General features: G+C 42.1%; 1 protein-coding gene across 1 annotated transcript in view; it reads right to left on the minus strand.

The window, feature by feature from the left end:
* Positions 1–13989: 13989 nt before the first annotated feature.
* The window catches only part of BUB3 (BUB3 mitotic checkpoint protein), a 151585-nt gene continuing 140370 nt past the window's right edge, over positions 13990–25204 (minus strand). The window contains exon 8 of the mRNA XM_011930214.1: positions 13990–14119. Within this exon, the coding sequence (XP_011785604.1) occupies positions 14083–14119 (37 nt within the window). The 3' untranslated portion in view covers positions 13990–14082. The remainder of the gene's footprint in view (positions 14120–25204) is intronic.

Raw genomic sequence — 25204 nt, forward strand, 5'->3', positions numbered from 1 at the left:
ACTAGAAATACCATTTGACCCAGCCATCCCATTACTGGGTATATACCCAAAGGATTATAAATCATGCTGCTATAAAGACACATGCACACATATGTTTATTGTGGCACTATTCACAAAAGCAAAGACTTGGAACCAACCCAAATGTCCATCGATGACAGACTGGATTAAGAAAATGTGGCACATAAAAGAAAGAAAGAAAATGTGGCACATATACATCGTGGAATACTATGCAACCATAAAAAAGGATGAGTTCATGACCTTTGTAGGGACATGGATGCAGCCAGAAACCATCCCTCTTAGCAAACTATCACAAGAACAGAAAACCAAACACTGCATGTTCTCACTCATGGGTGGGAATTGGACAATGAGAACACCTGGACACAGGGTGGAGAGCATCACACACTGGGGCCTGTCGTCGGGTGAGGGGAGCAAGGCGGGATAACATTAGGAGATATACCTAATGTAAATGACTAGTTAATGGGTGCAGCACACCAGCATGGCACATGTATACATATGTAACAAACCTGCACGTTGTGCACATGTACCCTAGAACTTAAAGTACAGTAAAAAATTAAAAAAAAAAAAAGGAGAAGAGTTCAGGGAAATTTAAAAAAGAAAATCCAGTAACGTCTCTGAGCCTGTTTCCTCATCTCTAAAACAAAGATCACCCTTCACCTCTCTTCTACAACCTTAGAAGATCAATCACTCCTCACTTCCCTGATCCTGCAATCCAACTCCCCTTCCCAAAAAGGAGAAAGAAAGAAATCTAGGCTGGCGTGACACAGATGATGGTCTGGTGGCTGCTGTGGGACCCGGATCAAGGAAAGTGCCCAGAAAGGGGGCCTGGGAACAAAGTAAGCCCTAGGCATGAGGAAGCCTTCACTGTCTCTGTGGTTTTTATTGTGTCACATGCCCTCGGCCTCAGCCTCTCATTTGCAGGATCCATTTGCAAAGCTGCCCAGGAGCAGCGGCTATCTTTTCCAGGCATTTTTCAGCAGGAGAAAGTTCCTGCCTTTGGAGCAGAGTCCTGGTAATGATTCAGACACTGCTCACCCCTAAACAGATTGCAAATGTTTCTTCAACGAAAAAGAGGATACACTATAAAATGTAATGTTTCCCTAAGAGTTTGGGGATTTTCTTTCTTATAGTCAATCATGTTTGTAAGCATTTAGGACGTGAATATAATCCATCTTTTTTTCTTAATCATGACTAAGTTCCCCTCCAGATGGAAAAATTCTAGCTTTTTAAATCAAGACCATCTAAACTGCCAACTTTTCAAGGATTCCTTGGGTTTTAGAGCTGGAAAGGGCCTTGCGGGCCACCTTACTCAAGTCAATGCCTTGACCTTCAGACCAAAAGAGCCAGGGCCCAAAAGGTGCAATGACCTACCCAAGGTCACACAACAGGTCGGGGACAAAGCTGAGATAAATCACAGGCCTCTGGATCCACAATCAACTGTGTTTCTTTCCATGTTGTGCTGCCAGAAAAAGTACCATGGGGTTGAAAGTGAAATTAGGTTTCTTTCTGAAGTTAGTGCATCACCTATAATTGGCTGCAGCTGGACTTTACCAGAAGGGGAGGGTGTATTTGCAGTGGTCTGACTTAATAGACAGCCTAAGTATCAGTCAGGGAAGGGGTGCCTGGAGAAATCCCAAATGCCTCTGTGCCACCAAAACTAGAGTTTCACAAGATGCCAAAGTGACACCAACCCAAGGGGTGAAATATACATATATACTTACCAGATTCAGCAAGTAGAGCACAGAACACAACTGTACTAAAAGAAGATATTTATTGTTTATCTGCAATTGAGATTTAACATTCTATATTTTCTATGGTAACTGTAACCAAACAGAGAGTTTTGGTTTTTTTTTTTTTTTAATACAACATTCAAACGTAAGCCTCCAATTGAAAGCCACAAGAATAGACCCTTTACATTCCAGGTGTCACTTCCTTCTCATATGGGCAATACACTTCCTGTAATTCTTGATAGGAATTTAATTATTTAATTGAGGTTAAAGATCCTCCAAAGTGACAAGGAGAGTCTGGCTACATAAAATATAAGAAACCATCAAGTAGGCCGGGCGCGATGGCTCATGCCTGTAATCCCAGCACTTTGGGAGGCCGAGGTGGGCGGATCACGAGGTCAGGAGATCGAGAACATCCTGGCTAACATGGCGAAACCCCGTCTCTACAGAAAATACAAAAAATTAGCCGGGCGTGGTGGTGGGCACCTGTAGTCCCAGCTATTTGGGAGGCTGAGGCAGGAGAATGGCGTGAACCCGGGAGGCGGAGCTTGCAGTGAGCCGAGATCACGCCACTGCACTCCAGCCTGGGCAACAGAGTGAGACTCCATCTCAAAAAAAAAAAAGAAGAATCCATCAAGTAACTTACGTTTAAACTTCAGGTTCTACCTCAATTCAATGAAAAATAATTTATAGAGCATCTAACATTTGTAAAAACAAGTTCTCTAGTTTTCCTCTTCTCAGTTAAACTTCTTGAAGGACACATTGTCTACACTGGCTCTATACTTCCTCAACTTCCATTCAATACTCAAGACTCCATAATTTGGTTTCTATTATTACATGACTGACACCATTCATTCTTGCTAAGGTGTACAATGACCTAATACAGTTTATTCTCATTCTTTGCAGTAGTTATGTTCTATGAAGTTGCCACATTAGTGAACACTGAACCATCGCTCCTACAGGAAATAAAGGGTTCAGTTCCTGTAAGCCTCTGGGCACAACATTTTCAAACCCCAATAAATGCTGACCTTGGTTTATGTGCATCTCTGTTTAAAGACACCTGTTTAATATATATTGATCATTCATAAACATTGAATTCACAGTAAACAGCACTATAACTCATGCCTGAATGAAACTTACCTAACAAATATTTTTTCAAAAGGCAGATCATAGCCTCCTGTGCGTAGAAACACTATACAGCACTTCAGTACTACACTTGAAGTCCCTTTCAAACAGCAAAATCACCAGCAAAATGCAGAGAAATGTGAAGAATGTGATACTGAATAGACTCAAGGACACTGGTTCACAGTATGAAAGCAGAGGCAGGAAGGCAGAGCATCACCGTGTTCAACCTCAGCTGGAAATGTGCACGTTGAGTGACTCAAATTCTTCACCACTCTACACATGTCCACAATTGATCATGGAATGTATACTCTGATATTCTCTTAAATGTTGGAGAATGGCAACACTTCAAAAGGTACCTAGGGGCAAGAAGAGTTCACATAAGAGGTGGAGGAGGAATATCAGAGTATGCATTCCAGGAGGGCACAGGGCACCAGAAGCTAAAGGAGTGAGGAGCTTCAAGAGGGAAGAGATCAGCAACAGCAAATGTGGTCTAGAGTCCCCTCAGGATTAGCTCTGAAAAAGTCTGCCAGATTTGGAAATTACAGTCGATCCTCATTATTTGCAGAATCTGTATCTGCAAATTCACCCACTCACTAAAACATATTTATTTGTAGTCAGTACTCACTGAGCTTTCATGATCAAGTATTTATCCTGTCATTGATTTGTATCAGTATAGACTTGTGGATTTGTATTTTTTTACTTTAGGTTTTAATATAATTCTATATTATTTATTTTATTGCCCATGTAGTTCCAGCTATGGCCATTGGGAGCTTTTTCAGCTTCCTCCCACATCCCTTTGACACATTTTCATCACTGTGGGTTTGGGGTGGGTGGGTATTGGTTTGTTTTAGCACAAGCTTACTTGGTGACATTATTACTTTTTATTAAGTGATCTTGCTACAGAAGTCAGAAGGGTTTTTCTTCCACCTCCAGTCCCTGCGCCTTTTGCAGAGAGGTTCACAACCTCTGTGGTCTGTAGAAGACACTGTAAGGAAGGCATGAGGGAGAATTTGCCGTTTTCAGTAGAAAACAAGTGGTGGTTACTAATTACAATGACTTTGTACTTTGGATCTGGGTTTGTTGCACCTTTATAGTAAGACACCAACTACTTAAGAAATAAGAATGTTTTTATCTGACTTCAAATTAACCAAAACAGCATGGTATTGAGATAAAAAGAGATACAGAGATCAATGAAATAGAATAGAGAATCCAGGACCAAAGCCACATACATACAACCAACTGATCTTTGACAACACTGACAAAAATATATACTGGGGAAAGAATATCCTATTCAATAAATGGTCCTGGGAAAATTGGCTGACCATATGCAGAAGAATGAAATTGAACCCCTATCTGTCACGATATATAAAAAGTAACTCAAGATGGATTAAAGATTTAACTACAAGACCTGAAACTATAAAAGTCCTGGATAAACACCCTAGGAAAACTCTCTGGACATTGGCCTTAGCAAGGAATTTATGACTAAGGCCTCAAAAACAAATGCAACAAAAACAAAAATAAACAAATGTAACTTAATTAAACTAAAAAGCTTTTGCACAGCAAAAAGAAATAGTCAATTGAGTGAACAAATGACCTTCGGAACAGGAGAAAAACTTTGTAAACTATGCATCTGACAAAGAGCTAATATCCAGAATCTATAAGGAACTCAAACAACTCAATAAGAAAAAAACAAATGACCCCATTAAAAAGTAGGCAAAGGACATGAACAGACATTTTTCAAAAGACATATAAGCGACCAACAAACATATTTAAAAAATGCTCAACATCACTAACCATCAGAGAAATTCAAATTAAAATCACCATAAGATGCCATCTCACACCAGTCAAAATGGCTATTACTAAAAAGTGAAAAAACAACAGATGTTAGTGAGTATGCAAAGAAAAGGGAACGCTTATACACTGTTGAAGGGAATGTAAATTAGTACAACCTCTATGGAAAACAGTATGCAGATTTCTCAAAGAGCTAAAAAAAGACTTATCATTTGATGTGGCAATCCCACCACAGGGTATCTTCCCAAAGGAAAAGAAATCATTATATTAAAAAGACATCCACACTCATATGTTTACTGCAGCACTATTCACAGTAGCAAATTCATCAACCTAAGTGTCCATCAGTAGATGACTAGATAAAGAAAATACCTGTATGTGTGTGTGTATATATTAATGTGTGTGTGTGTGTAGATACACACACCATGGAATACTACTAAATCATAAAAAAGAAAGAAATAATGGTTTTTAAAGGAACATGGATGGAAATGGAGGCCATTATCCTAGGTGAAATAGCTCAGACACAGAAAGTCAGATACCTCATGTTCTCACTCATAAGTAGGAGCTAAATGGTCTGTACACGTGGACTTACGGAGTAGAATAATAGACACTGGAGTCTCCAAAGGTGGGAAGATGGGGGTTGGGTGCTGAGGAATGAGAAAGTACCTATTGGATAAAATATACACTATTCAGATGATGGGCACACAAAAAGCCCAGACTTTACTACCATGTAATATATCCATGTAATAAAAATGTACTTGTACGCCCTAAATCTGTAAAAATAGAAAATGAAAAACAAAATAAGGATGTTTTTTATTCATCCATTTAACAAATAATTGAGGTACAAGCTCTTTGGAAAATGGATCAAACTCTTGAACTCCTATGACATACTAGATATGTTTGTAAATAAACTTAAAACATAAAAAAAGAAACAAGAAGGACACAGGGTAAAATATTAGGATCTGTCAAAAGAGTTCATTAAAAGAATGCTTAGAACTGAATGACAACAGACACAGAGCAAGAAAGCCTCTTTGGAGCAAGGTTTATAGAAACAATCACCAAGGCTCTTTGAGATACCTGTCTAGGTTAACTAGGTTAACTATTACCCATCCTACTTACTGTATTTACATGCCTCACCCCAACCTCCCAGTGCTAATAAGATCCTTGAAGCTTCTAAGCATTATAGATGTGCAGGATCTTGGCCAATATGGAATTGGATTCTGGCTTCCGTGCTTAGGAAGCAGGCCAAGGTGAGGATATTAGTGCCTCCTTATTGAGTGATGTGCATGGCTCTGCACTGCAAGCTTTTCCTTCATTACTTCACCTAATCCCCACTCCAGGCTTGTTGGTTGATATGGGAAAATGAGAAGTTACATACTTTATCTAAGGACACATATGACAACTGAGTGTCAGACCAGGTTGCAAATTATATTTGTTGGATTCCAAAACCTTGCACCAGACCAGAGCTTGGCAAACTATGGCCCATGGACCAAACCCACACCTGGTCATCTATGTATTCTCTGTGGCTGCTTCTGAGCTACCAAGGCAGAATTGTGTAGCTGCAACAGAGAGCACACAGCCTGCAAATCCTAGAATATTATCTGACTCTTTATAGGAAAAGCTTGCTGATCTCTGCTCTAAATCACTGTGAGATGCTGCCTCTTGGTGACAAAAGCATGAAGAAGTAACAATGGGTGGAGTCCAACATTCTCTATGTGTCATCACATCTAATCGCCACATAGACAGCAGCCGCCCCCATTTGCATATGAGGAAACTGAGGCACAATCATGTTAAGTGCTTGCCCAAAGTCCCAACTCCAAAGTGGCAGACCTAGGACTTGAGATTACATAGAACTGTCTCTGAAGCTGACTATCAGGCCCCCAAGACCTAGAAATCAGGCCAGAGGTGCGTGTCTTGGGGGCCTGGAGACTGGCACTTCTGCTCTATCTTAATGCATTCTCAACGGATCTACAACGCAGGGCAGAGAGACAAATCTCTGCCTTGTAGATTAATTGTTCCTAAAAGAATGCCACAATTCACAAATGCTGATTTTGATTAAAATAATCAAGATGATTTCCTACTCCCAAAATACTGACAAAATAGCTTTTTTATCTATGTAGACAAAAAACTAAGCAAGAATTATTTAAATCAAGATTATGTACAACACGCATCCTAATTACTACACAATTACCTAGCTAAAAAGTGGATATTAGTGAATGCTGTTTTCTGCTGGCAGTCAAATCCAAATTAATAGCATTCTAGGCTGATGTGGATCACAGATAAAATTAAATTAATGTGACTCTGAGCCAGCTCTGTTTATAAGAAAAGCCCAACTACAAAGAGAAGAGAAACATTTTAAGATGTAAAAATATGCCCCCAAACACAAGCCAAACATGGATGTTTAATTAAAGCATGAAGAATTTTTTTTCTTACCAACTGTTCCTTTTGGGTACTAACTAGATGTGGAAAATTGGATCTGGGATTCTGAGGACAACTGAATGGTGATGGATTTTCCCAAAGTTCAACCTATGAAGCCATACCAGATATGAATTTGAGCTCCCACTTAAAAAAGTCTCCTCTCTGAGCCCAGATGAAAGAACTCCAGGAGGAAAAGGGTAAGAACGTGGGGTTTTTATTTTGAGACAGTTTGGCTGACTTCTAGCCCCGTGTCTGGGGCCTTGGATTTGGGCCGATCTGAGCTATGACGAGCATCCACTGAGTAACCGTGTCTTACTTCTCTAAGACCAACCACATCCTGGAGTAGGCAGAAGACAAGATCATCTGGTTCCTCAATCCTCTGGCCCAGGAAGACCCATGTCCCACAGGTCCCTGACAGCACTGTCCACTTTGCATCTCATGAGGCTGTTGGCACAACTTCTCGGTACCAGGTAATGTGGGATCCCACTCTGCGATCCCTCCAAAAGTTCCAGTCTGTAACTTGGCACATTGGCACCTATTTTGGTTGCTGTGGTTATGACCACTGACATGGTAGAGAAGGACCTAGGCTGGATTTGAAGACAACCATATCTGCACCCTGGGTCTCAGTTTCCACACTTGTAAAATGGGGACCTGCCTTTCTCACAGCGTGATGGCCTGAGTGACAGGGCCTGGCAGAGAGCAGGTTCTAGTCAACAGTAGTTCAGCATCAAACACATTCTTAGAACATCAAAGTTGGAAGTGCCTCTGTAGACCATCTGGCCAAACTCTTCCTTTTCTAACCAAGGAAACTGGCTCAGAGATCTACCTAAAGTCACCCCCAAAACACTGGTGGAACAGGAACAGACCCCAGACTACCTGACTCCCATTTGCTTCTATCCCATCTCACCTCCTTTGACTGATGCCCATGGATTCCAGCTGTCATCTCACTTCTAGGCTTAGGCCTGCAGGGCTTCCTGATCCCTTCTAACCACATCTCTGCTGCAGGCCCTACAAGCCCCACACCCCTATTCAAGAGTTTAACAAATATTGATTGAGCCCCCTTGGGCTCTCATTCAGAAATATACACCAGAAAAGAACGAAAAGAGAACATGAACTATTTTAACCAAGGAAGAAAACAACTCCCATCCCAACTGTCTGCAAGGTGTGAAGGGACACTTCATGGTCCCCGTTTTCAGATGAAGATGGTGAGATCTAGAGACAGCAGCTCCCTGGCTGACTCTCTCTACCGCTGAGACTGTCTATGTGGGCTGCCACTGGTCACCGCCACTGCAGCTATTTCCATTACTCCCACCTCCCCCTCACTGCTGCCACCATTACTTGTGGCTAAGTTTTCTCCCACCTCAACCCAGCCCAGATCAAAGCCACCTCTTCCAGAAAGTCTTCCTTTCTACCCCAGTTGAAAGAGGACCCCTTCTCCTCTGACTCAGAGCAGCTCTCCCCAGTCCCTGTTTGGTTTTTGAGCCCCTACATATGGTGACTCAGGGGCTGCTGCCTCCCAGGTCCTCTGATGACTGCACTGCATGACCTTTCACCTGGGGTCCAAATGCTCAACACCCCCTCCCACCTACACCTGGCTCCCTAGGGGCAGGAAGGCATTCTTATTCTCATCACTTGGGGTGCAGAAGGGGTGGCCCAGAAGTGATTTGATCCTTTCAGGATGTTTTTGCAGGTCACAAGGAGGATGAGCTGCTGTTAGTCTGCTGATACTGGGGATAGTTGGTTTTCTGGAGATGCTGGGGTAGAGGAGCCTATGTCCTATTGAATTCTTGCAAACGTGCAGACCTCCTCCGCATTGATCAAACCCTTATTGAACCCTTATCATTTGCTGAGCATTGAGAATACTAATATGAAGAAGATACTTCGTGCCTACAGAAGGCACTTCCAATTCTGCCCAGACTGCTCACCACTATCATGGAGTGCACAAAGGAAAGCCCTGCTTGGCCCCCAGCACCCCAAGACCTCATGGCCCCCAGCAGTGAGGGAGCTTCATCTCCCATCCATTCACATGCACTCCCAGGACAGGCCTGCCAACCCCTCCAGAAAACCACCCTGAGTTCTCTGTGCTGTAAGAATGTCTGGCAAGACTTTTTGGCCCAGAAATCGGAGACAGGTATTAAGGGGTATTGTTGCTGGGATCCTAGAGAAGAGACTCCCCTGCTTGAGGAGCCCCCAGCCCAGTCCTAACACCTCTCCAGCCTGCATCAAACCTGCTTTATTCTTCCTTGCCCTTCCAGAATTTGCAGACTGGGCCCTGGGGGTGACAAAGGGACTTCAGCCTCCCCAGCTGTGCTGCCTCTGCCCACTCCCTTAGATGGAGCCTCCCCACTGACCCAGAGAAGGCAAATATAGCTAGCTCATCTGGAGCAGCTGATGGGTGGCACATTCCGCTCTGCAAGGCAGTGAGTTATTTCATTTAAACTTGAAAAGCACAGAGAGCCAGCCATATTCAAGTTTCAGGCCCCAGTTCAGTGCCTCCATACCCAAAACATTTCTTAGAGTTCTTGTTACTGACACATCCTTGCCAGAGGGAGCTAACTTCATCTTCTGTGTAATCTTGGACAAGCCATAACCTCTGAAGCTCAGTTTCTGCATCCGTAAAATGGGAACAAAAATCCCACACTACACACGCCCTCCAGGACTTCTGGGGAGATGTGGTGGTCTTTGACCACCCTCCCCCCCAGTTAAGTTTAAATCTCCCTGATCTTTTAGGGAGATTAAGTGCCGCTGCGTGTGTATAAAAGCACTCTGAAGAACGTGATGATGGTGGTGATGATGATGGCAATGATGATGACAACGGAGATGCTTTTGATACCACATGCAATCATGGCTCCATCCAGACAATGAGCTCCAAGGCATAGGAAGGGGACAGTCTCAGGACTAACCCCTTGGTCTGAGAAGGGACTGTGTGCTCCTAGGAGGAAGGTCCTAGGAAGGCAAAGAAGGACGTTCTTGAAGTCAGAGCCATGAGGACTGGGGTTATTTCATTTGAGTTGGAAAAGTTCATTTTGGACCCCAGCTGGTAAAGCAAGGCCAACAATATGGCTATGTCCTTCCCTGTGCCATAGGTTTGGGTGAGGACCCAATGTGTGCTGAAGAGGGGGAAACTGCTTTTACTAGGGACAGAGTGAGCCTCTCAGCTTGCTCTGGAAGCTTATAGAGAGCCGGGTTGAGGGGTACTTCATGGGGTCACGGTGTTACCAGGATCCCTTCTCCCTAAGGCCTGCCATGTTCCCTGTATGCCATCTGGGCCGATCTGGAGCCTGCCTCACCTGCTCTAAGTGGGGATTCATGCAAACTTCTATCTTTGGGGCATGTGCTCTGATGCACCTTCCAAATGTTCTCTGGCCTGGGGCACTGTCTTCTGGGCTGTTGGGGGGTCCACCTCATTCTCTGAATAGGACCCAGGAATCTGCATTTTTCAAGAGTTCTCCCTGCCCCGCACCCACCACCTTATTACATATACTCACACACATGTGCTCGCTAAAAATGGGTAAATACCATTTTGAACTATGAGTTGATGCCTAATCTGTGTTTACTCTGTGCCCTGGCCATCCTGAACGTCTTCTGTTCCTGTTATTCCATAGTGTCTCTGACCTCCAGATGTTTCCACATGGTAGTTCCCCTCGTGCCAGAAACATTCATCGCTTCTCCCACCAGCAAGCTTTCCTGTCAATACCTTTCAAGGTCCATTCAGGATCCTTTCCATGTGATCCAATAAGGGCCTAAGAGTTGATCATCTACTGTAATCTGTTGCCTGTTGGCTTGGTGGCCTCTAGAAAGTGAGTCCCATGAGAAGAAAAAGCACCATTCTGGGCCCAAACACCCGGTACACACTATGTCTGGCTTCTAGTGAGCCACCCATGCCGACCAACTATGAGTACATGGATCTTGGTATCCACCCAACAGCCAACACAGGGCCTGGGAGCCCTCGGGCACTCTGCGCTGCTCACAGAACGCTGAATGAACCCAACACTGGCTGCCAAATTGACTGAGTGCACCTGCCTGAGAATACACACCCCTCTCTCCACCCTGGGAACTTCTAACCAAATATAAACCAAGTGAAGGTCTCCCTCATTTCTCTGGAAAGTAGAACAGAAAGCCAAAAGTCTTCCTGTGGTTTCGTCCCAGACCTTGGTTGACTGAAGACCACTAGGCAATCGTGATATCCTGCAGGGGGTGCTGGCACTAAATGTGAAAAGGTTTCCACAGTGAATTTTGACCAATGCTCTTTTTTTCCCATAAATCACACAGCCAATTCCACCTTCTAGGGTCACATATCTCTTCCAGAGGCAGGCTCTGCAGTGCCACCCAAGGAAATAAGTACCGTTGGTGTTCCTCTCACTGGACACTTTTGTCTAAATCCAAAAGACCAGGAGTGAGAAGGACTATTCTGGCCACCAGAAGACAGCTCCCCATGGCACAACCTCACAGCTTGGCTCTTTCTAGGTTCTGGAAAGACTGAAAACCTGGTAGTTCAACCTCCAGAGCATGAGATTTTAATTTGCTGAGTGCAACTTTCAAAAAAACAGAGTAAATTCCCTTTCTTCAGTGCTTGGACTAGTCAAAAGAGAAGACCTTTTCAGTTTTGACAACCTCACCTCTTTGGCTGGCAGTCCTATTGGCAGAATTCCAGGTTCATTCATTCAGGGATCAGGCTGTTTCCCCAAGCATAAAAAAAAAAAATTCAACTTTATTTTAATGTTCTATTAAAAAAAATTGAACAACATGAACAAAAGGCCACTGGAATGGAGAAGTATATATATATGTGTGTGTATATGCTCATACAGATGCCTGAATGCTAAATTACCATGGCAAATTATCTTTTTCCAATCAAACATCCAAGGCTGCACTGGCTTTTGTCAGTCTGTAGTGGGGAGAGTTTGTGGTTGCTTGGGACGTGAGAGTACTTGTTCTATCATCTCCCTCCTGCAGGATCAGGGCAGCTTCTACATTTGATGTTGGAAGATGTGACCAAAACGCAGCACTTGAAAATTCTGAGTGATTTAGACCAAGAACAACCATTCCCATTTTTGAAAAAATCTGTGATTGGCCCAGACTTTTCAATAAGACATTACCAATAGGGAACTAAAGTCAGTATGTCCAAACTTGTGAGTCACTGGACGAGGACTTTAAAATGAGAGACATTTCACAGGTTTCCATCAGCCTTGCCTCTCACAACCACCATCTCCCAACAACTTTAAGAACAAACTTAACTTTTCTAAACAAAAATAATTTCATCATTTTGTGTGGCATTAACACCCTGCTACTTCGATATGTTATCTATATTTTTCTTGTTGACATCCAACCAATTCAGAGCTAAAAATCCATCCTCCAGTTTTTCTGTGGGTTGTAAATCATAAAAAGGTTATATTTTATGAAAGCTGAAGCTGAGAAGTAAACAGCATATTTATATCCAAAGAGTTTCATCCATTAAGCAGCAATGACAGGGCCCTGTGGGCCAGAATCTAGTTTTCTTACTTAAAAAGCTTAGTTCTTTTGTAGACTCCTGCAGGGACCTATAACAGTTGGAATTGGGTTTTTTATGCCTTTGAGGCCTCCGAATGAACGTTACACTTTTCCATTATTTTCTTTTTTCTTTTGAGAAAACTAGGCTACCTGCTTATTGCCTAAAACCTACACCCCATGATTGTGCTGTCGTAAAATCTGTCTTCTGCCCTTTCCTCCCACATCTTACCAACATCCCAAAACTTTGTTTAGACTCAGTGTCAAGCAAGGTTATGCTGCATTTATTGAGATGGGGGAGGGCTCCATCAATGATTTGGGCTGATAGATGACATGCCCAAATGAAACTTCAGCCTAAGGGGTGCCCAATAACCTTGACCTCCTCTGCCTTACAAAAAATAAAAATAAAAAAGCTTAAATCTTAATATCTCCCTTGCTCTAGCCTGAGAATGCCTTCCAGTTCCCTGACTATTTTGCAAGCTGATACACAGCTAAAATAAAAAGGCATGAGTCCGGATCTTGCATTTCACATTACTGCCTGCTATTAAAATGTTAGTATGCCAGCCCCTTGGGCTATTAAAGATGATGCACCTGCCCTGTCTGCCAATGGTGTAATTTGTGGTCATGAATATATATCTAGGTCTATGTAGATGTGGATATGAGTTTCACACCACTATTACATCAGGCAAGGAAGTCTAGGTTCAGAGTCAGCACAATGATCACTCTGAAACTAGCCAAATAATCACTAACAATTAAGTAAATGAAATATCCAAGTCTCAGTCCTCTTTTTACCCACTTCGAACATATATTTGTTCTTTTGATGTCCTGTGTGAATAGGGGTGCTTTATCTGACTGCTGATGGGCTAAACAATGCGTCCGAGTTGTAATATAGAACTCAATTTGCTGGGACTATCATCTGAAAGGCCTGGACAATTTATCGAACACTGCAGATGAAAGAAAGAGAGGGAAAAAATTTTAAAACTGACCACTTTTAAAATGAAGAAAATAGGGCAGTAAAGGGTATTGTAATATACTTTAATCTTCCTTAATGTAGAAAAATATGAAATGCCATTAAATCTTCCTTTGAAATGGATGTGGTTGCATGGCTTGAGCACCCAAATCTAGTTAATGAATCTATTGTTAAGGCAAATAAACAGGAAAGAAGCAGTGAAGGAGTGATCTGTGCATTATATGACTAATTCAGAAGATGAAAGGCAGAAAAATTAAAGTTAAATTCACATAAATATTAGAGCTAAGGAGAATAGTTGCAGGTGTAAAAAGGGAAGCCTGCATTTCCCTTGGGTTGGTGTGAGGCACAAGCAGTTATTTTCTGCTTGAGAGCAAGTCGGGAAAGATGAAAGTGTTTCAAGGGGCCCAATAATTAACATTTTAAAAGGTTTTCTTAATAAAAAAAGATCCAACAATAATAGCAATTTAATCATTTTATTTGAAAAATTAAATTGACTGCAAGCAACCGTTTGTGCGGAAGTGGCGTTTACAGAATTTGGATGAACTTATCCAATCAGATCTCCACTTTAATCACTTTAAATGGAGCCAATCTACAAAAAGAAAGCTGGATGCAGTAGAGATTCAAAGGGCAGTAATTTGGGGGAGATTAGCAGTTCTTCACAAAGAACCCACGGCAACCTATCGAACCCACCTCTTTGTTGCGGCCAGACATTACTAATGGAACTCAACCCATGTGACTGAGAGTCTATGGGGAGCTGGGCTTTATTAGGGAGTCTCATTGGAGTCCACAAGTACCACCCATGTGGGGACATGGCCTCATGGTACAGTGTCTTCTCCATGAAATACAGGATCTGGTTAACTCAGTGCAGAGGATTCATCCCAGTGTTAACCCTAAATTATAAAGCATGCAACAGCTTACTACCTATTAGCTTTGAAAGCATTATAAAGTAGAATTTGTCTTGAGATCAGAACATATCTTTCCACAAACATAGTTTAATGTGATCTTCACATTGCACCCCTGTCTTGAAAGAAACGGATACCCATTCACACTCTCTCAGGAGGGGAAGAGAGAGCTTTACTACAGTCCTCAGGAGGAAGCAGCATGAACACCTGAGGCCTTGGTCTCCACCTGGGTCTGCAGACAACTCTCAGTTTTCTCTGCCTGAAACATCAAAAGGGCGGCCTTCGCCATCAACCTTCTTCAAGCTACTGCTCTGCTTATACTCTGTCAGTCTGCACCGAGACACACATCACCCTAGGAGGCTCCTGTTTTACCCCGTTCGTTCATTCCTCAACAAGTATTCCTTGGGTGACATCACAGCCATATCTTGTTTTACTTAGAGGAGAGGAAGGGGGATGGAGAAAGGGCAGCCCTGGGCACAGAGGCCTACCCTGCAGTGGAATAGCCCATTCATCAAAGCCACAGCTGTGTGGATTACTAAACTTACCCTCCCAGAAAGTCCTTTGGCTGTGGTTAGTCAGACTTTTCCCCACCTTAAGAGGCTTTCCAGAATGTTCCTTCAGTCACATTTATGTGACTGAAGCAGTGCCTGGGAGCAGTGTGGGTGTTCTTCTCTATCACAGGATATTTCTAATGATGTAAAGCCACCACACAGGGTCTGGCACTTAGTAGACGCTCAATAAATGGTAGCCATTACTATCCCAGAGGAAAAAAAAGATAACCATTGAACACCGACAGTCTCCTGTGGAAGCACGTGGGTCCATGCTGGGGGCCAGCAGTGGTGGTATAAGAGCCTATCATGGGCTCAGCCTCAAACAAGGGCCTCTTGATCCCAAGATGATCAACAATTTTGAACTGGGCATTGGTCAGCCCAACACAATCTTGTTGTCCAGAGAGCCATGGACAGGGGCAGGTTTCCCCCAAGCTTTTCTCTAGAATTCTGGGGCTGTTCTGGGCACTCATGGGGTCTTAAAATATTTAATTCAAATTAATTATTTACTCTACATAATTTTTTATCATAACAATATGCCTTCATAAATTGAACACAATGGAGACACGCCCAATGCATTAACTGGTGTTGCAACTTGTTTTTGAGCACAGTTTTTCTGATCTGTCACAGACCAAAAAAAGAAACAGGAAAAAAAATTTTAAAGAGCACATATCAGAATAATTTTCTCCTTTATTACTGTTTAATTAATGAATATCCTTAAATTTCAAGGTAAGCTACTTCTTAAAATTACCATTTGCAAGCATAATCGCTCACTGCTATAAAAATAATACTCTCACTTGAATTGGATGCTAAAACTGCAAGTATTATAGGTTATAGGCTGCAAGTGTAACTCATAAACCCAAATTCAAAACAGTCTTATGGTTCTCATTGATTGATTTTAAAATATCATGAATTTGAACTTCTAAATTAGATTTAGACTGCCAAAATGCCCTTTTTATCTGTTACATATGTTAGAATTCCCAATTAAATTGTGTTTGCAAAAGACTCCTAACACAGTTTATGGGCCGGTAAGAGAGCCTGGTGCAATCCCCAATGAGGGCCAAAAAGTGAGAACCCTTCCAGATATCCTAGGAGAACTTGGGCCAGCTGAAAGCACCTTAATATCGCTGAGCTCCCACTCAAATCCCAGCATTCTCTATGCCTCTGAAAAGGAGGCCACTTTGACTTGGGATTCCAGACTTTACAGTTAGAAGAACAAAAGAAGCATGGGAAAAAAGACTGGAAGGAAATATGCTGAAATGCTAACGGTGCTTTTCTCTGGGTGATGGGATTCTGAGTGACTGAATTTTCTCCTTTCTTATTCAGAAGTTTTCCACAATTATCATTATAAATTGGTATTTTGTCCAGACACCTTCCCTGCCTACTCACATTATTACTTTTTTATTCAGAAAAGAAAGTAGGGTTTTGTATATTCTCTTATTTAAAAGGAAGACCATATAATATCTTGGCTTCTGTTGTAACCAATCCCTCCCACTGCTGGTCCCACCCCGAGAAGAATGAGGAAGCATTAGGCAGCTCCAGAAATGCAAGGTCTCCCACTGCCACCCACACCCCACACCCATGCATCCAAACAGAGGCAGTCAGGTTCCAAGCCTTCAACCTCGCATTACTCAGTGTACCCAAACCGGATGAAAAGGAATGAGAGCAAAGTTTAAAAACAAAGTGAACTCGGCCAGTCAGCTCGTCTTTCCTCTTTCAGTCCCTCTGACTCTGTCCTCAGTCGTAGCAGGTTTTCCCCACTTAGGGCTGTAAGCTCAAGCACATAAAAATACAAGGGTCCCAGATAAACAATAACAAAAAAATTTTAAGTATAAGTATGTCCCAAATATTGCATGGGACTGTTCAAAAGTATTTTTTGCTGTTTTCAGTCATTTTAGTATTGGTTGTTTATGTGAAATGAACTCTAAATGGGCATTCTGTATTTTATCTGGCAGGCCTATCCCCAATCCAAACCAACTGACTCACCATTGGGGATTTTTTTGTCCAGTTTGGTTTGATTTGGTTGGTTCCTGTTGTTCTTGGCAGGCAAGCCAATTTAAAAAACAACAACCACAAACAAAACCGCCGACCAAGGTTTTGTTTGTTGTTGTTGTTTTTTAATTGGCTTGTCCTCCAACTCTCTAACACTGGGCAGGCTTCAGTCTCCTCAAATGAATGCGTAAATGTCACTCCACCCACCCTGCACTTGGCAAAGACACCATGAGATGACAAAGGGAAAGAATCTAGGAAGTGGGGCTACAAGCAGGTAAGCCACCCAACATAATCAAAATGGAGAAAGCAATGAGTTGCTTGACTTTTCCCCTTCTTTGTGGGAAACATTGGGACATTACAGCTTCCACTTAAAACTCTATGGTATATGTACAAGGACAATGAATTAAATATTTGACATGCAGACAATTCCAATAAATTAAACAACTCCAAACAATTAAAAAGAAAGCTGCCAGCACCTGAGTAGAAAAATGATGAAACAGGCATTCCAGCGCAGCATGCTCCACCCGTGCACCTCATGGTGGTATCCTCAACCTCGCCAAGCCTGGGAAGCCCACACTAAATGTGGAGTATGGTGGCTACTCATGGGGTGAATGTGAGGTCTAAACGAAAAATAATGCATCCCATGAAACACTCTGTGCTGGCACTGTTCCCTCAGTTAATGATGGCTGTACTTAAGTCAAAAATATACATATATACATCTCAAAGAAAACACATATGTGTGTATATATATTAAATATGTTTTTTCTTATATATTATATATAAATAATATATATCATGTGTGTACAGATACACATATATACATACATATTTAATGTATATATTTCTCATATATAATATATAAATATATATTTCCTTTGAGATGATTATATATATTTATATATGACATATATAATACTTATATATACTTATAAGATAATTCTTACATATATGATATATATATAAGCAAAAAACAGGGAAAATTTTCTACTTCATTAGAAATAAATAAATTGAAATTAAGCTTTACTTATGAAACTGGCAAATGTTAATAACTTTAATAATGACATTATTTAAAAGATCAAAAATGTTCATAAATATTAGATAAATAGAGAACAGTTACATAGACAATAAGTGAATGATTAAACATATAAAGAATGGTTGGATAAACTACGGAATTTTTTAAAACCAGAGAATGAGTGAATTATAGAATTCTTTATGTTGGACATTCTAGGGAATCACATTAAGTGATATATTATGATGAAAAAGAACATTTGATGATATGAAGTATGTTCTTAATATAGTGAATGAAAAATTTCAGAATATGATGTACAGTATATTTGGATTAATGGATATGGATACAAACAAAACAAAGACAAAGAAAGTGCATAAATATTAACAGGAGTTATATCTGAGTAGGGATGGTTATGGGGAACATTTATTTTCTTCTTTGTACTTCTCTACATTCCACATTTTCTATAATGACCATATAGTACTTTTGTAACTTAAAAAAAATTTGGTTAAAAAATTCAATACCAAAACAAATTCAATAATGAACTATTGGGACGTGAACTTAGTTTTAGGAGATCACAGTGTTCAGTGTATGTGTATACAACAGTCTCCCCCTCCTCCTCCTCCTCCTTTTTCTTCCTCTTCTTCCTCTTATTTCTCTTCTCTCCCCTTCTCTCTCCCTCTTCTGGCCTCCACTTCTCCCCCCTCCTCCTCCCTGTCTCCCTTCTTCTCAGGAAAACTACAGTAATGAGCTCCAGCTTCCCCCTAGCACACTGCCTTCACTGAGGGTCCTCCCAGAGTCTTGTGTGAAGGGCAGTGCAGCTACAAACTCTATTTTGAAACATCCCACATTGCGCATCTCGTTCCATTAGAATTGCTCCTTCTCCAGTCCCTAGCAGACAACTCCCTTCCATCCTAAGAGCTGGAGGCTGCCCTTAGGAAAGGTGGACCTATCCTAGTCTTAGAAATATCAACAGAGTTTAAGCCAAACTCCTCCAGGTTATTTTCTCTGAACTTATACCAACATCCAGTGACTGCACTCATGCACTCATTCTGCAAAACAAGATGTAACAAGCACCAAAATTCAGACGTGCTTACGGAGCCCTCAGTCTGAGGAGTGGCTGGCGCTAGATTCTAGAACCCCAAGATGCAATGAGACTGTTGTAATAGGGATGCACACGTAGCACAATGAGTGCCAGGGAGTCAGAAAAAGTGCCCACGCGTCTGGGAAAGCTTCACATAGGGGAAGCCCAAGAACAATTGCAGTTTGCAAGCATGGAAGAACATTCCAGACCAAGGGAACAGAAAACCCAAAGCTACCAAATTCAAGACCATGGCATATCTAGGACCCTATGTTTAATGTGAGTGGTGGAAGGAGAGGTGACTGGGCCAGCTCCTGCAGAGCTCTGAATGCCACTCTAAAGAGCATCTGTTTGCTCCCAGCAATGCTATGCAGTTGAGGGATATGATGAGCTTGTCCCAGGACCAGCCCTCCACATGAACACTCCACCTCAGTGTCCCCTCCCCTGCTCCCATGATGCACAGAAGGAAATATATCCCAAAGCCTCAATTTCAATGGGCACTGCAGAGGGTTTTATCCGAAAACGAGGCTAGACGAGGCCAGGCGACTTCTGAGCGTCTAGAGCTCCACAGAAGAGCTGTCCCCATTCCTTGCCTTGCTAAGACTGAATCAGTTGTCATCCTCCTCTCGAACTCTGACATAATCGTCACCAAACCAGCAGGCACCATCACCAGCCCTGAGAAAGCCCAGAGTCAGCTCAGCATGCATGCAGGAAGGAAAACTGTGCTCCCCAAACACTGGTTCTTGAGATTCACACCACCTTTCCTAGGTCCTCCCTGAGCACCCAGCCTCAGCCCACCTCGATGTTTGGAAGTGGCTGAAGGTGATGTCCCTGTTCCCATCAGGCCAAACTGGCAGTCTAGAGACTCTGGTCGACAGGGAGTGGCCTCTCTCCAGAATCCTGATATCAAGAGGCAGCTGGGATGGCCTGTACAGACCGTGTCCTCAGCCCAGGACAAAGCATCCCTCTGGCCATGTACAGCAACCCAGAGAAAACAAAACAAAGCGCCACTATCCACTCCTTGCCTGCATTGGCGCTGGTTTCTTTCAATCCAATTGCAATCTTAGAAGCCCGACATCGCCTGAAACAAAAGCCTCACCGATCTCCAGAAGATGACTTTGGTGAAAGTAGAGCTCATTTCAGAAAATCAAAGCAAAGAAAAATATTGAATACAATTCAGAGGCATAATGCATTATTGTGGGCTTTTATGGATTTTATGTGAAATTTCATGTAAAGTTAAGAGGCTGAAGCGATCTCTTACATTCAGCTATATTATCAGCCCAGCACCAAACAGTGTTCCACATCTTATTATGCTCACAGTTGACACACTATTAGAGAAATGTGCAGCTGTCTTACTCTGCTATTCATTTCCTCATTACTATTTTATAAATATATGATTAACAGTTATTGCAGCTGCCTAATTCACATTTATTGCAAATGCAACCCCACAAATGAATGCTCAAAGCAAAGAGATGTGGTTTTAGAGTAATTTAAATTTTACAGTTCCATTTACCCTGCTTTTTAATTTACTGTATAATGACCCTATTAGAATAAAGCACATCTGGAAGTTCTTTGGGGAACATTTAATTTTCTGTGGCTTCAGTACTAACAGAACTTGTACCATAAAGCCCACAGATGCCTAGAAGACTGTACAAATTTCCACATTTTATGCCAAGATGCCAGCTAATTGTACAGATGAGACAATTACAGCAAAGAGCAAAGATATGCTTCTCGGTGCTAAAAAGTGAAGACGCTGACCGACAACCTCGCTCTTTGCAAAGTTTGCACATCAAACACCTGAAATTAGCTCGCTTGCTTTTTGATTTCCTGTTCAGGAAAGAGGTCACCTCTGCTGTACATGCTCCTGGAGTTTCTTTTGCTTTTTCCACAAGCTTTCTGCCGAACCCCATTTGCCCCTCACCCTGTGTAATGGAAGGCAAGGCAATCTGCAAAGCTCCGGAAGCTGATGAGAGGCAGGTGTATCATGCAGGCTTGGCCTAGTCCTCATCGGCCAGGAGGCTACAGATGCTGCCAGCTTCCAGCATGTCACATTAACGGAATCATCCTGAGCATTCGAAATTGATTTGAATATTAAATACAGATCACTGCAGCGGAACTCATGTATGAGAAATAATGTGAATCCATTGCCATTGATTAGCTAATTTATGTTCTACAACTAATCGAAGCACAAATCTCATTAGCCACAGGTCAGTAAGGCTTGGAGAGAAAAAGATAATCATTTTGGTAGCCTAGTTGGCTGTAAAGAGATAATTAGAAGCCATCCAGATTTCCAGGCTTCTCTGCCTGTTCCCTGGGTCTCAAGCCAGCTGTGAAGGGAAGGAAAAGCCGGCCTTCCCCCTGGTTCTGCCAGCCACTGGAAAAGAGATCTTCATATATGATGATTCAAGATGTTTCTTTTATTTAATGCAATAATAACATGAATTTATTGCTTCTAGATGGACCCAGAACCCATAAGCTACTTAGGGCCACCACATGCACTGGAAACACAATGTTAATTGTTCCTCTCTCCATATTTTAAGCATTGGGACCATGTAAGTCTTCATGGGGCAGGGTGGAATGGCCAAGGCTTTCCATATTCTAATGTTACATGCACTTAAAAATCTGTCTTTGTAAGGCACAGGGAAGCCATACGTGATCAAATTAGGGCTTGTGATTAAAATGCACCTGCTATTAGCCAGAGATCCTCTTTATTTCTTGAGCCCTGCTCAGATCAATTTTGGGCAGAGATTTTTTAACCAATCTTGAATATGGAAGATGATGGGAAAAATTCCTCCCAAAAAGAGGGAACAGTTCTGTTTTAGCTTCACAATAATAAGTAAAATCCCTGCTAGTAATCAAATTAAGATTTCTGGTAATAAGCTCCTCCTGCTAAACCTTGTTGGTGATTTCCATGGGATGGCATTTTTAAAAGTGGTTTTGACACTGTTGCATAAGCAGAAAGCCAAGGCTCCCAGCAGACTTGTCTTCAGCTGGTCACATAACCCCTCAACCTCTTTGTCATAAAAGACAATGGATCAAATTAAGACCTTTGCTAAATGACCAGGAATAGAACCCAAACTGAGATTTTTCTGCAGAAACAAATAAGAAAATAACACAGTGAATTCCAAGTGTTTTCAATGACCCATTATTTCCAGGTTATTGCGATACTGTACCGGGTCCATAAAAGGCATTACTATTGGCCGGTGACACATTATTTCAGGAGAGTTAATCCATGTTCTATTGAAACAATAGACAATTTGCACTCCTTCAGGTCCATTATACTGAGGAGCAGAGCATTTTTAATGTGCCTGGAAGAAAAAGGTGCAGAAGGGTTGGGTGGGAAGCAGGAGACACAAACATCCCACATTTCCCTACTGGGGCCTGGTCCTAATGCCACAGAGTGAAGAGTCTTCCCATGTGCTCTAAAATTAAAAGAATGCTTATGTTAATTTTTTTATGTTACTTCATTGAAAATGCTCTTAAACTAATGGGCATTTCAGAGGACCAGCTCCCTTCCACCAACATCTTTGCCTATGCCTCAAAACCACTGTCCCCACAACCTTTAGGAAATAAAACATTCCAACTGTTCTTTCCCACAGCTCCACGTCCTTTCATTAGATAAATGACCTGGAGACCAAAGCTTACAGCCCTGCCCCGACCACAGCAGCTTTATTTTTTATGTTAAGAGTTTAATAACAGTGTACACTGCATGACACTAATAACAGACATTAAGTGGGAAGAGAAGTCCCAAGAGAGCTCAGCTGGCAAAATGGGTTATCTCCTGGACCCATTTCCTGGTTTTGTTCTTTTTCATCCACACACTCACTCAAACAGTACTTATTTTCATGTTTGTCAGATCTCTTAGCTTTTGTTAACCTGACAAGTATAAAATGGTAGACCATTGTGGTTTGTTTTGTATGTCTGCTTGTTTGTTTTTGAGATGGAGTATCACTCTGTTGCCCAGGCTGGAATGCAGCGGTGCAATCACGGCTCACTGCAACTTCCGTCTCCCAGGTTCAAGCGATTCCCCTGCCTCAGCCTCTGAAGTAACTGAAATTACAGGCGTGTGCCACCACACCCAGCTAATTTTTGTATTTTTAGTGGAGATGGGGTTTCACCATGTCAGCCAGGCTGGTCTCGAACTCCTGATCTCAAGTGATCCACCCGCCTTGGCCTCCCAAAGTGCTGGGAGTACAGGTGTGAGCCACATCACCCAGCCCATTTTGGTTTTAATTGGCATTTTCTTGATTACAAATGAGGTCGAGCATCATTTCACATGTTAATTGGGCATTCCAGTTACTCTTCCTGTAAGATGTCTATTCATGTCTTTTGCCCCTGTTTCTACTGGGTTGTTGTTGTTGTTATTATTATTATTTCCTATTTGTCTATATTCTGAATACTAATTTTTTGTTATATGCTGCAAGTATCTTGTTCAAATTTTTATTGAGAGAAATTCTGAATTTTAATTACTCTAACTTATCAACCTTTTGTGTTTTGCTTAAGAAATCCTGTCCTGCCCTGAGGTCATGAAGTAGAGTCCTTATTTTCTTCTTAAAATGTTTGACTTTTGCCTTTCACATTTAATCCATCTGGGATCAGTTTTGGGTATGGTGTGAGATAGGGATCCCATTTCATTTCTCCCACACGGTTAACCAATATTCCCAGCAATATTGACTGAGTAGTCCATGCTTTTCCTCACTGGACTGCAGTGTGATTAATGCATGGTCTATTTCTGGGTCCTGTTTGTTTCCATTACACTTTTATCTATTGTTGGGCCAGTACCACACTATCACAATGACTATAACTTTATACTCCATCCTGACAATAGAGCAGGTCCTCCCCTTACCCCTGTCATGCACATACAACTTATTTGGCTATTTTCATGGTCTGTTTTCCAGGAGGAAAAAGTAGAAGGAAGAAGAAGAAAAGGAAAAGAATAGTAGCTGATTTCTTTGTGCCAGGCACTGTGCTAATGATTTGACACATATTATCTCATTTCACCAACAATTACCCCACATGGTTTAGATTTATTTATTTTTAATCCCTATTTATTTTTCTTTTGAGAAGGAGTCTCACTCTGTCACCCAGGTTGGAGTGCAGTGACATGATCTTGGCTCACTGCTACCTCCACCTCCCAGGTTCAAGCAATTCCTGTTCCTCAGCCTCCCAAGTAGTTGGAACTAAAAGCACAGGCCACCATGCTTGGCTAATTTTTGTATTTTTAGTAGAGACAGGGTTCCACCATATTGACTAAGCTGGTCTCAAACTCCTGACCTCAAGTGATCCACCCACCTCAGCCTATTTTATACATATGAAAACTGGGGCTCAGAACAGTTTAATGACTTGCCAAATTCACACATCAAACAAGCAGCAGAGATATAAACCTTCACTCAAGTCTATCGGACTCTCAAGACAGTGCTCTTCCAGCTTCATTGGGGAAGCCTAGATTCCCAGAATCCTGTTCAGCATCAGTGTTTTGTAAGCCACTGGACTTCCACAGACCCCTGTCTGCCCTGCTTGGAAACTGCAGCTGGGTATGAGGCTGGGCCTTAGCTTGTGGGTTGCAGAATGCTGACATGGGCCCTCAATCCCTGCCCCTCACACACATTCTCCCCCAGTGTGCTGTCAGCCTGGCTAACTCTTTTGTTGGGCATTTCTCTCTAATTGTGAAGCATTTTCTGCTCAACCTGGATTGTTGGTTGGGGAGGGGCGAGGAAGTAAAGTGGAAGCTATTCCAGACAAGATTCAACTTCCTGACTATAGCTTTTGCCAAGCAACTCAAGAAAATGCCTGCAAGGGAACCGGCACTGTCCTTTTCAGATGAGAATAGCTGAGCTCTCTATGCACATAATAAACCCAACTGGCCTGGTGGATTCACTGGCTGTAATTATGTGGTTGAGGTTAAATATATTTTATGGACAAAAGCAATGACAGACGGGTTCTTTGTACAAAAGACTTCAGCTCATTTGAGGTTTAACCATTTTTAAATTTAATAATTTTTAAAAAGCCACAATTGCAAAGGTCAGATCTAATTCCACTGCCTATTATGAGCTGCCAACCCGAGGCTGCAGTTTGGAGGCAGCTGAGGATGACTCAGGACCGGGAAAAGGGACAGCTGGACCAGAAAGGGGCGGGGTTCCTCCTG

The sequence above is a fragment of the Colobus angolensis genome, unplaced genomic scaffold (assembly GCF_000951035.1).
Source record: "Colobus angolensis palliatus isolate OR3802 unplaced genomic scaffold, Cang.pa_1.0 Scaffold85, whole genome shotgun sequence".
Lineage (NCBI taxonomy): Eukaryota > Metazoa > Chordata > Mammalia > Primates > Cercopithecidae > Colobus > Colobus angolensis.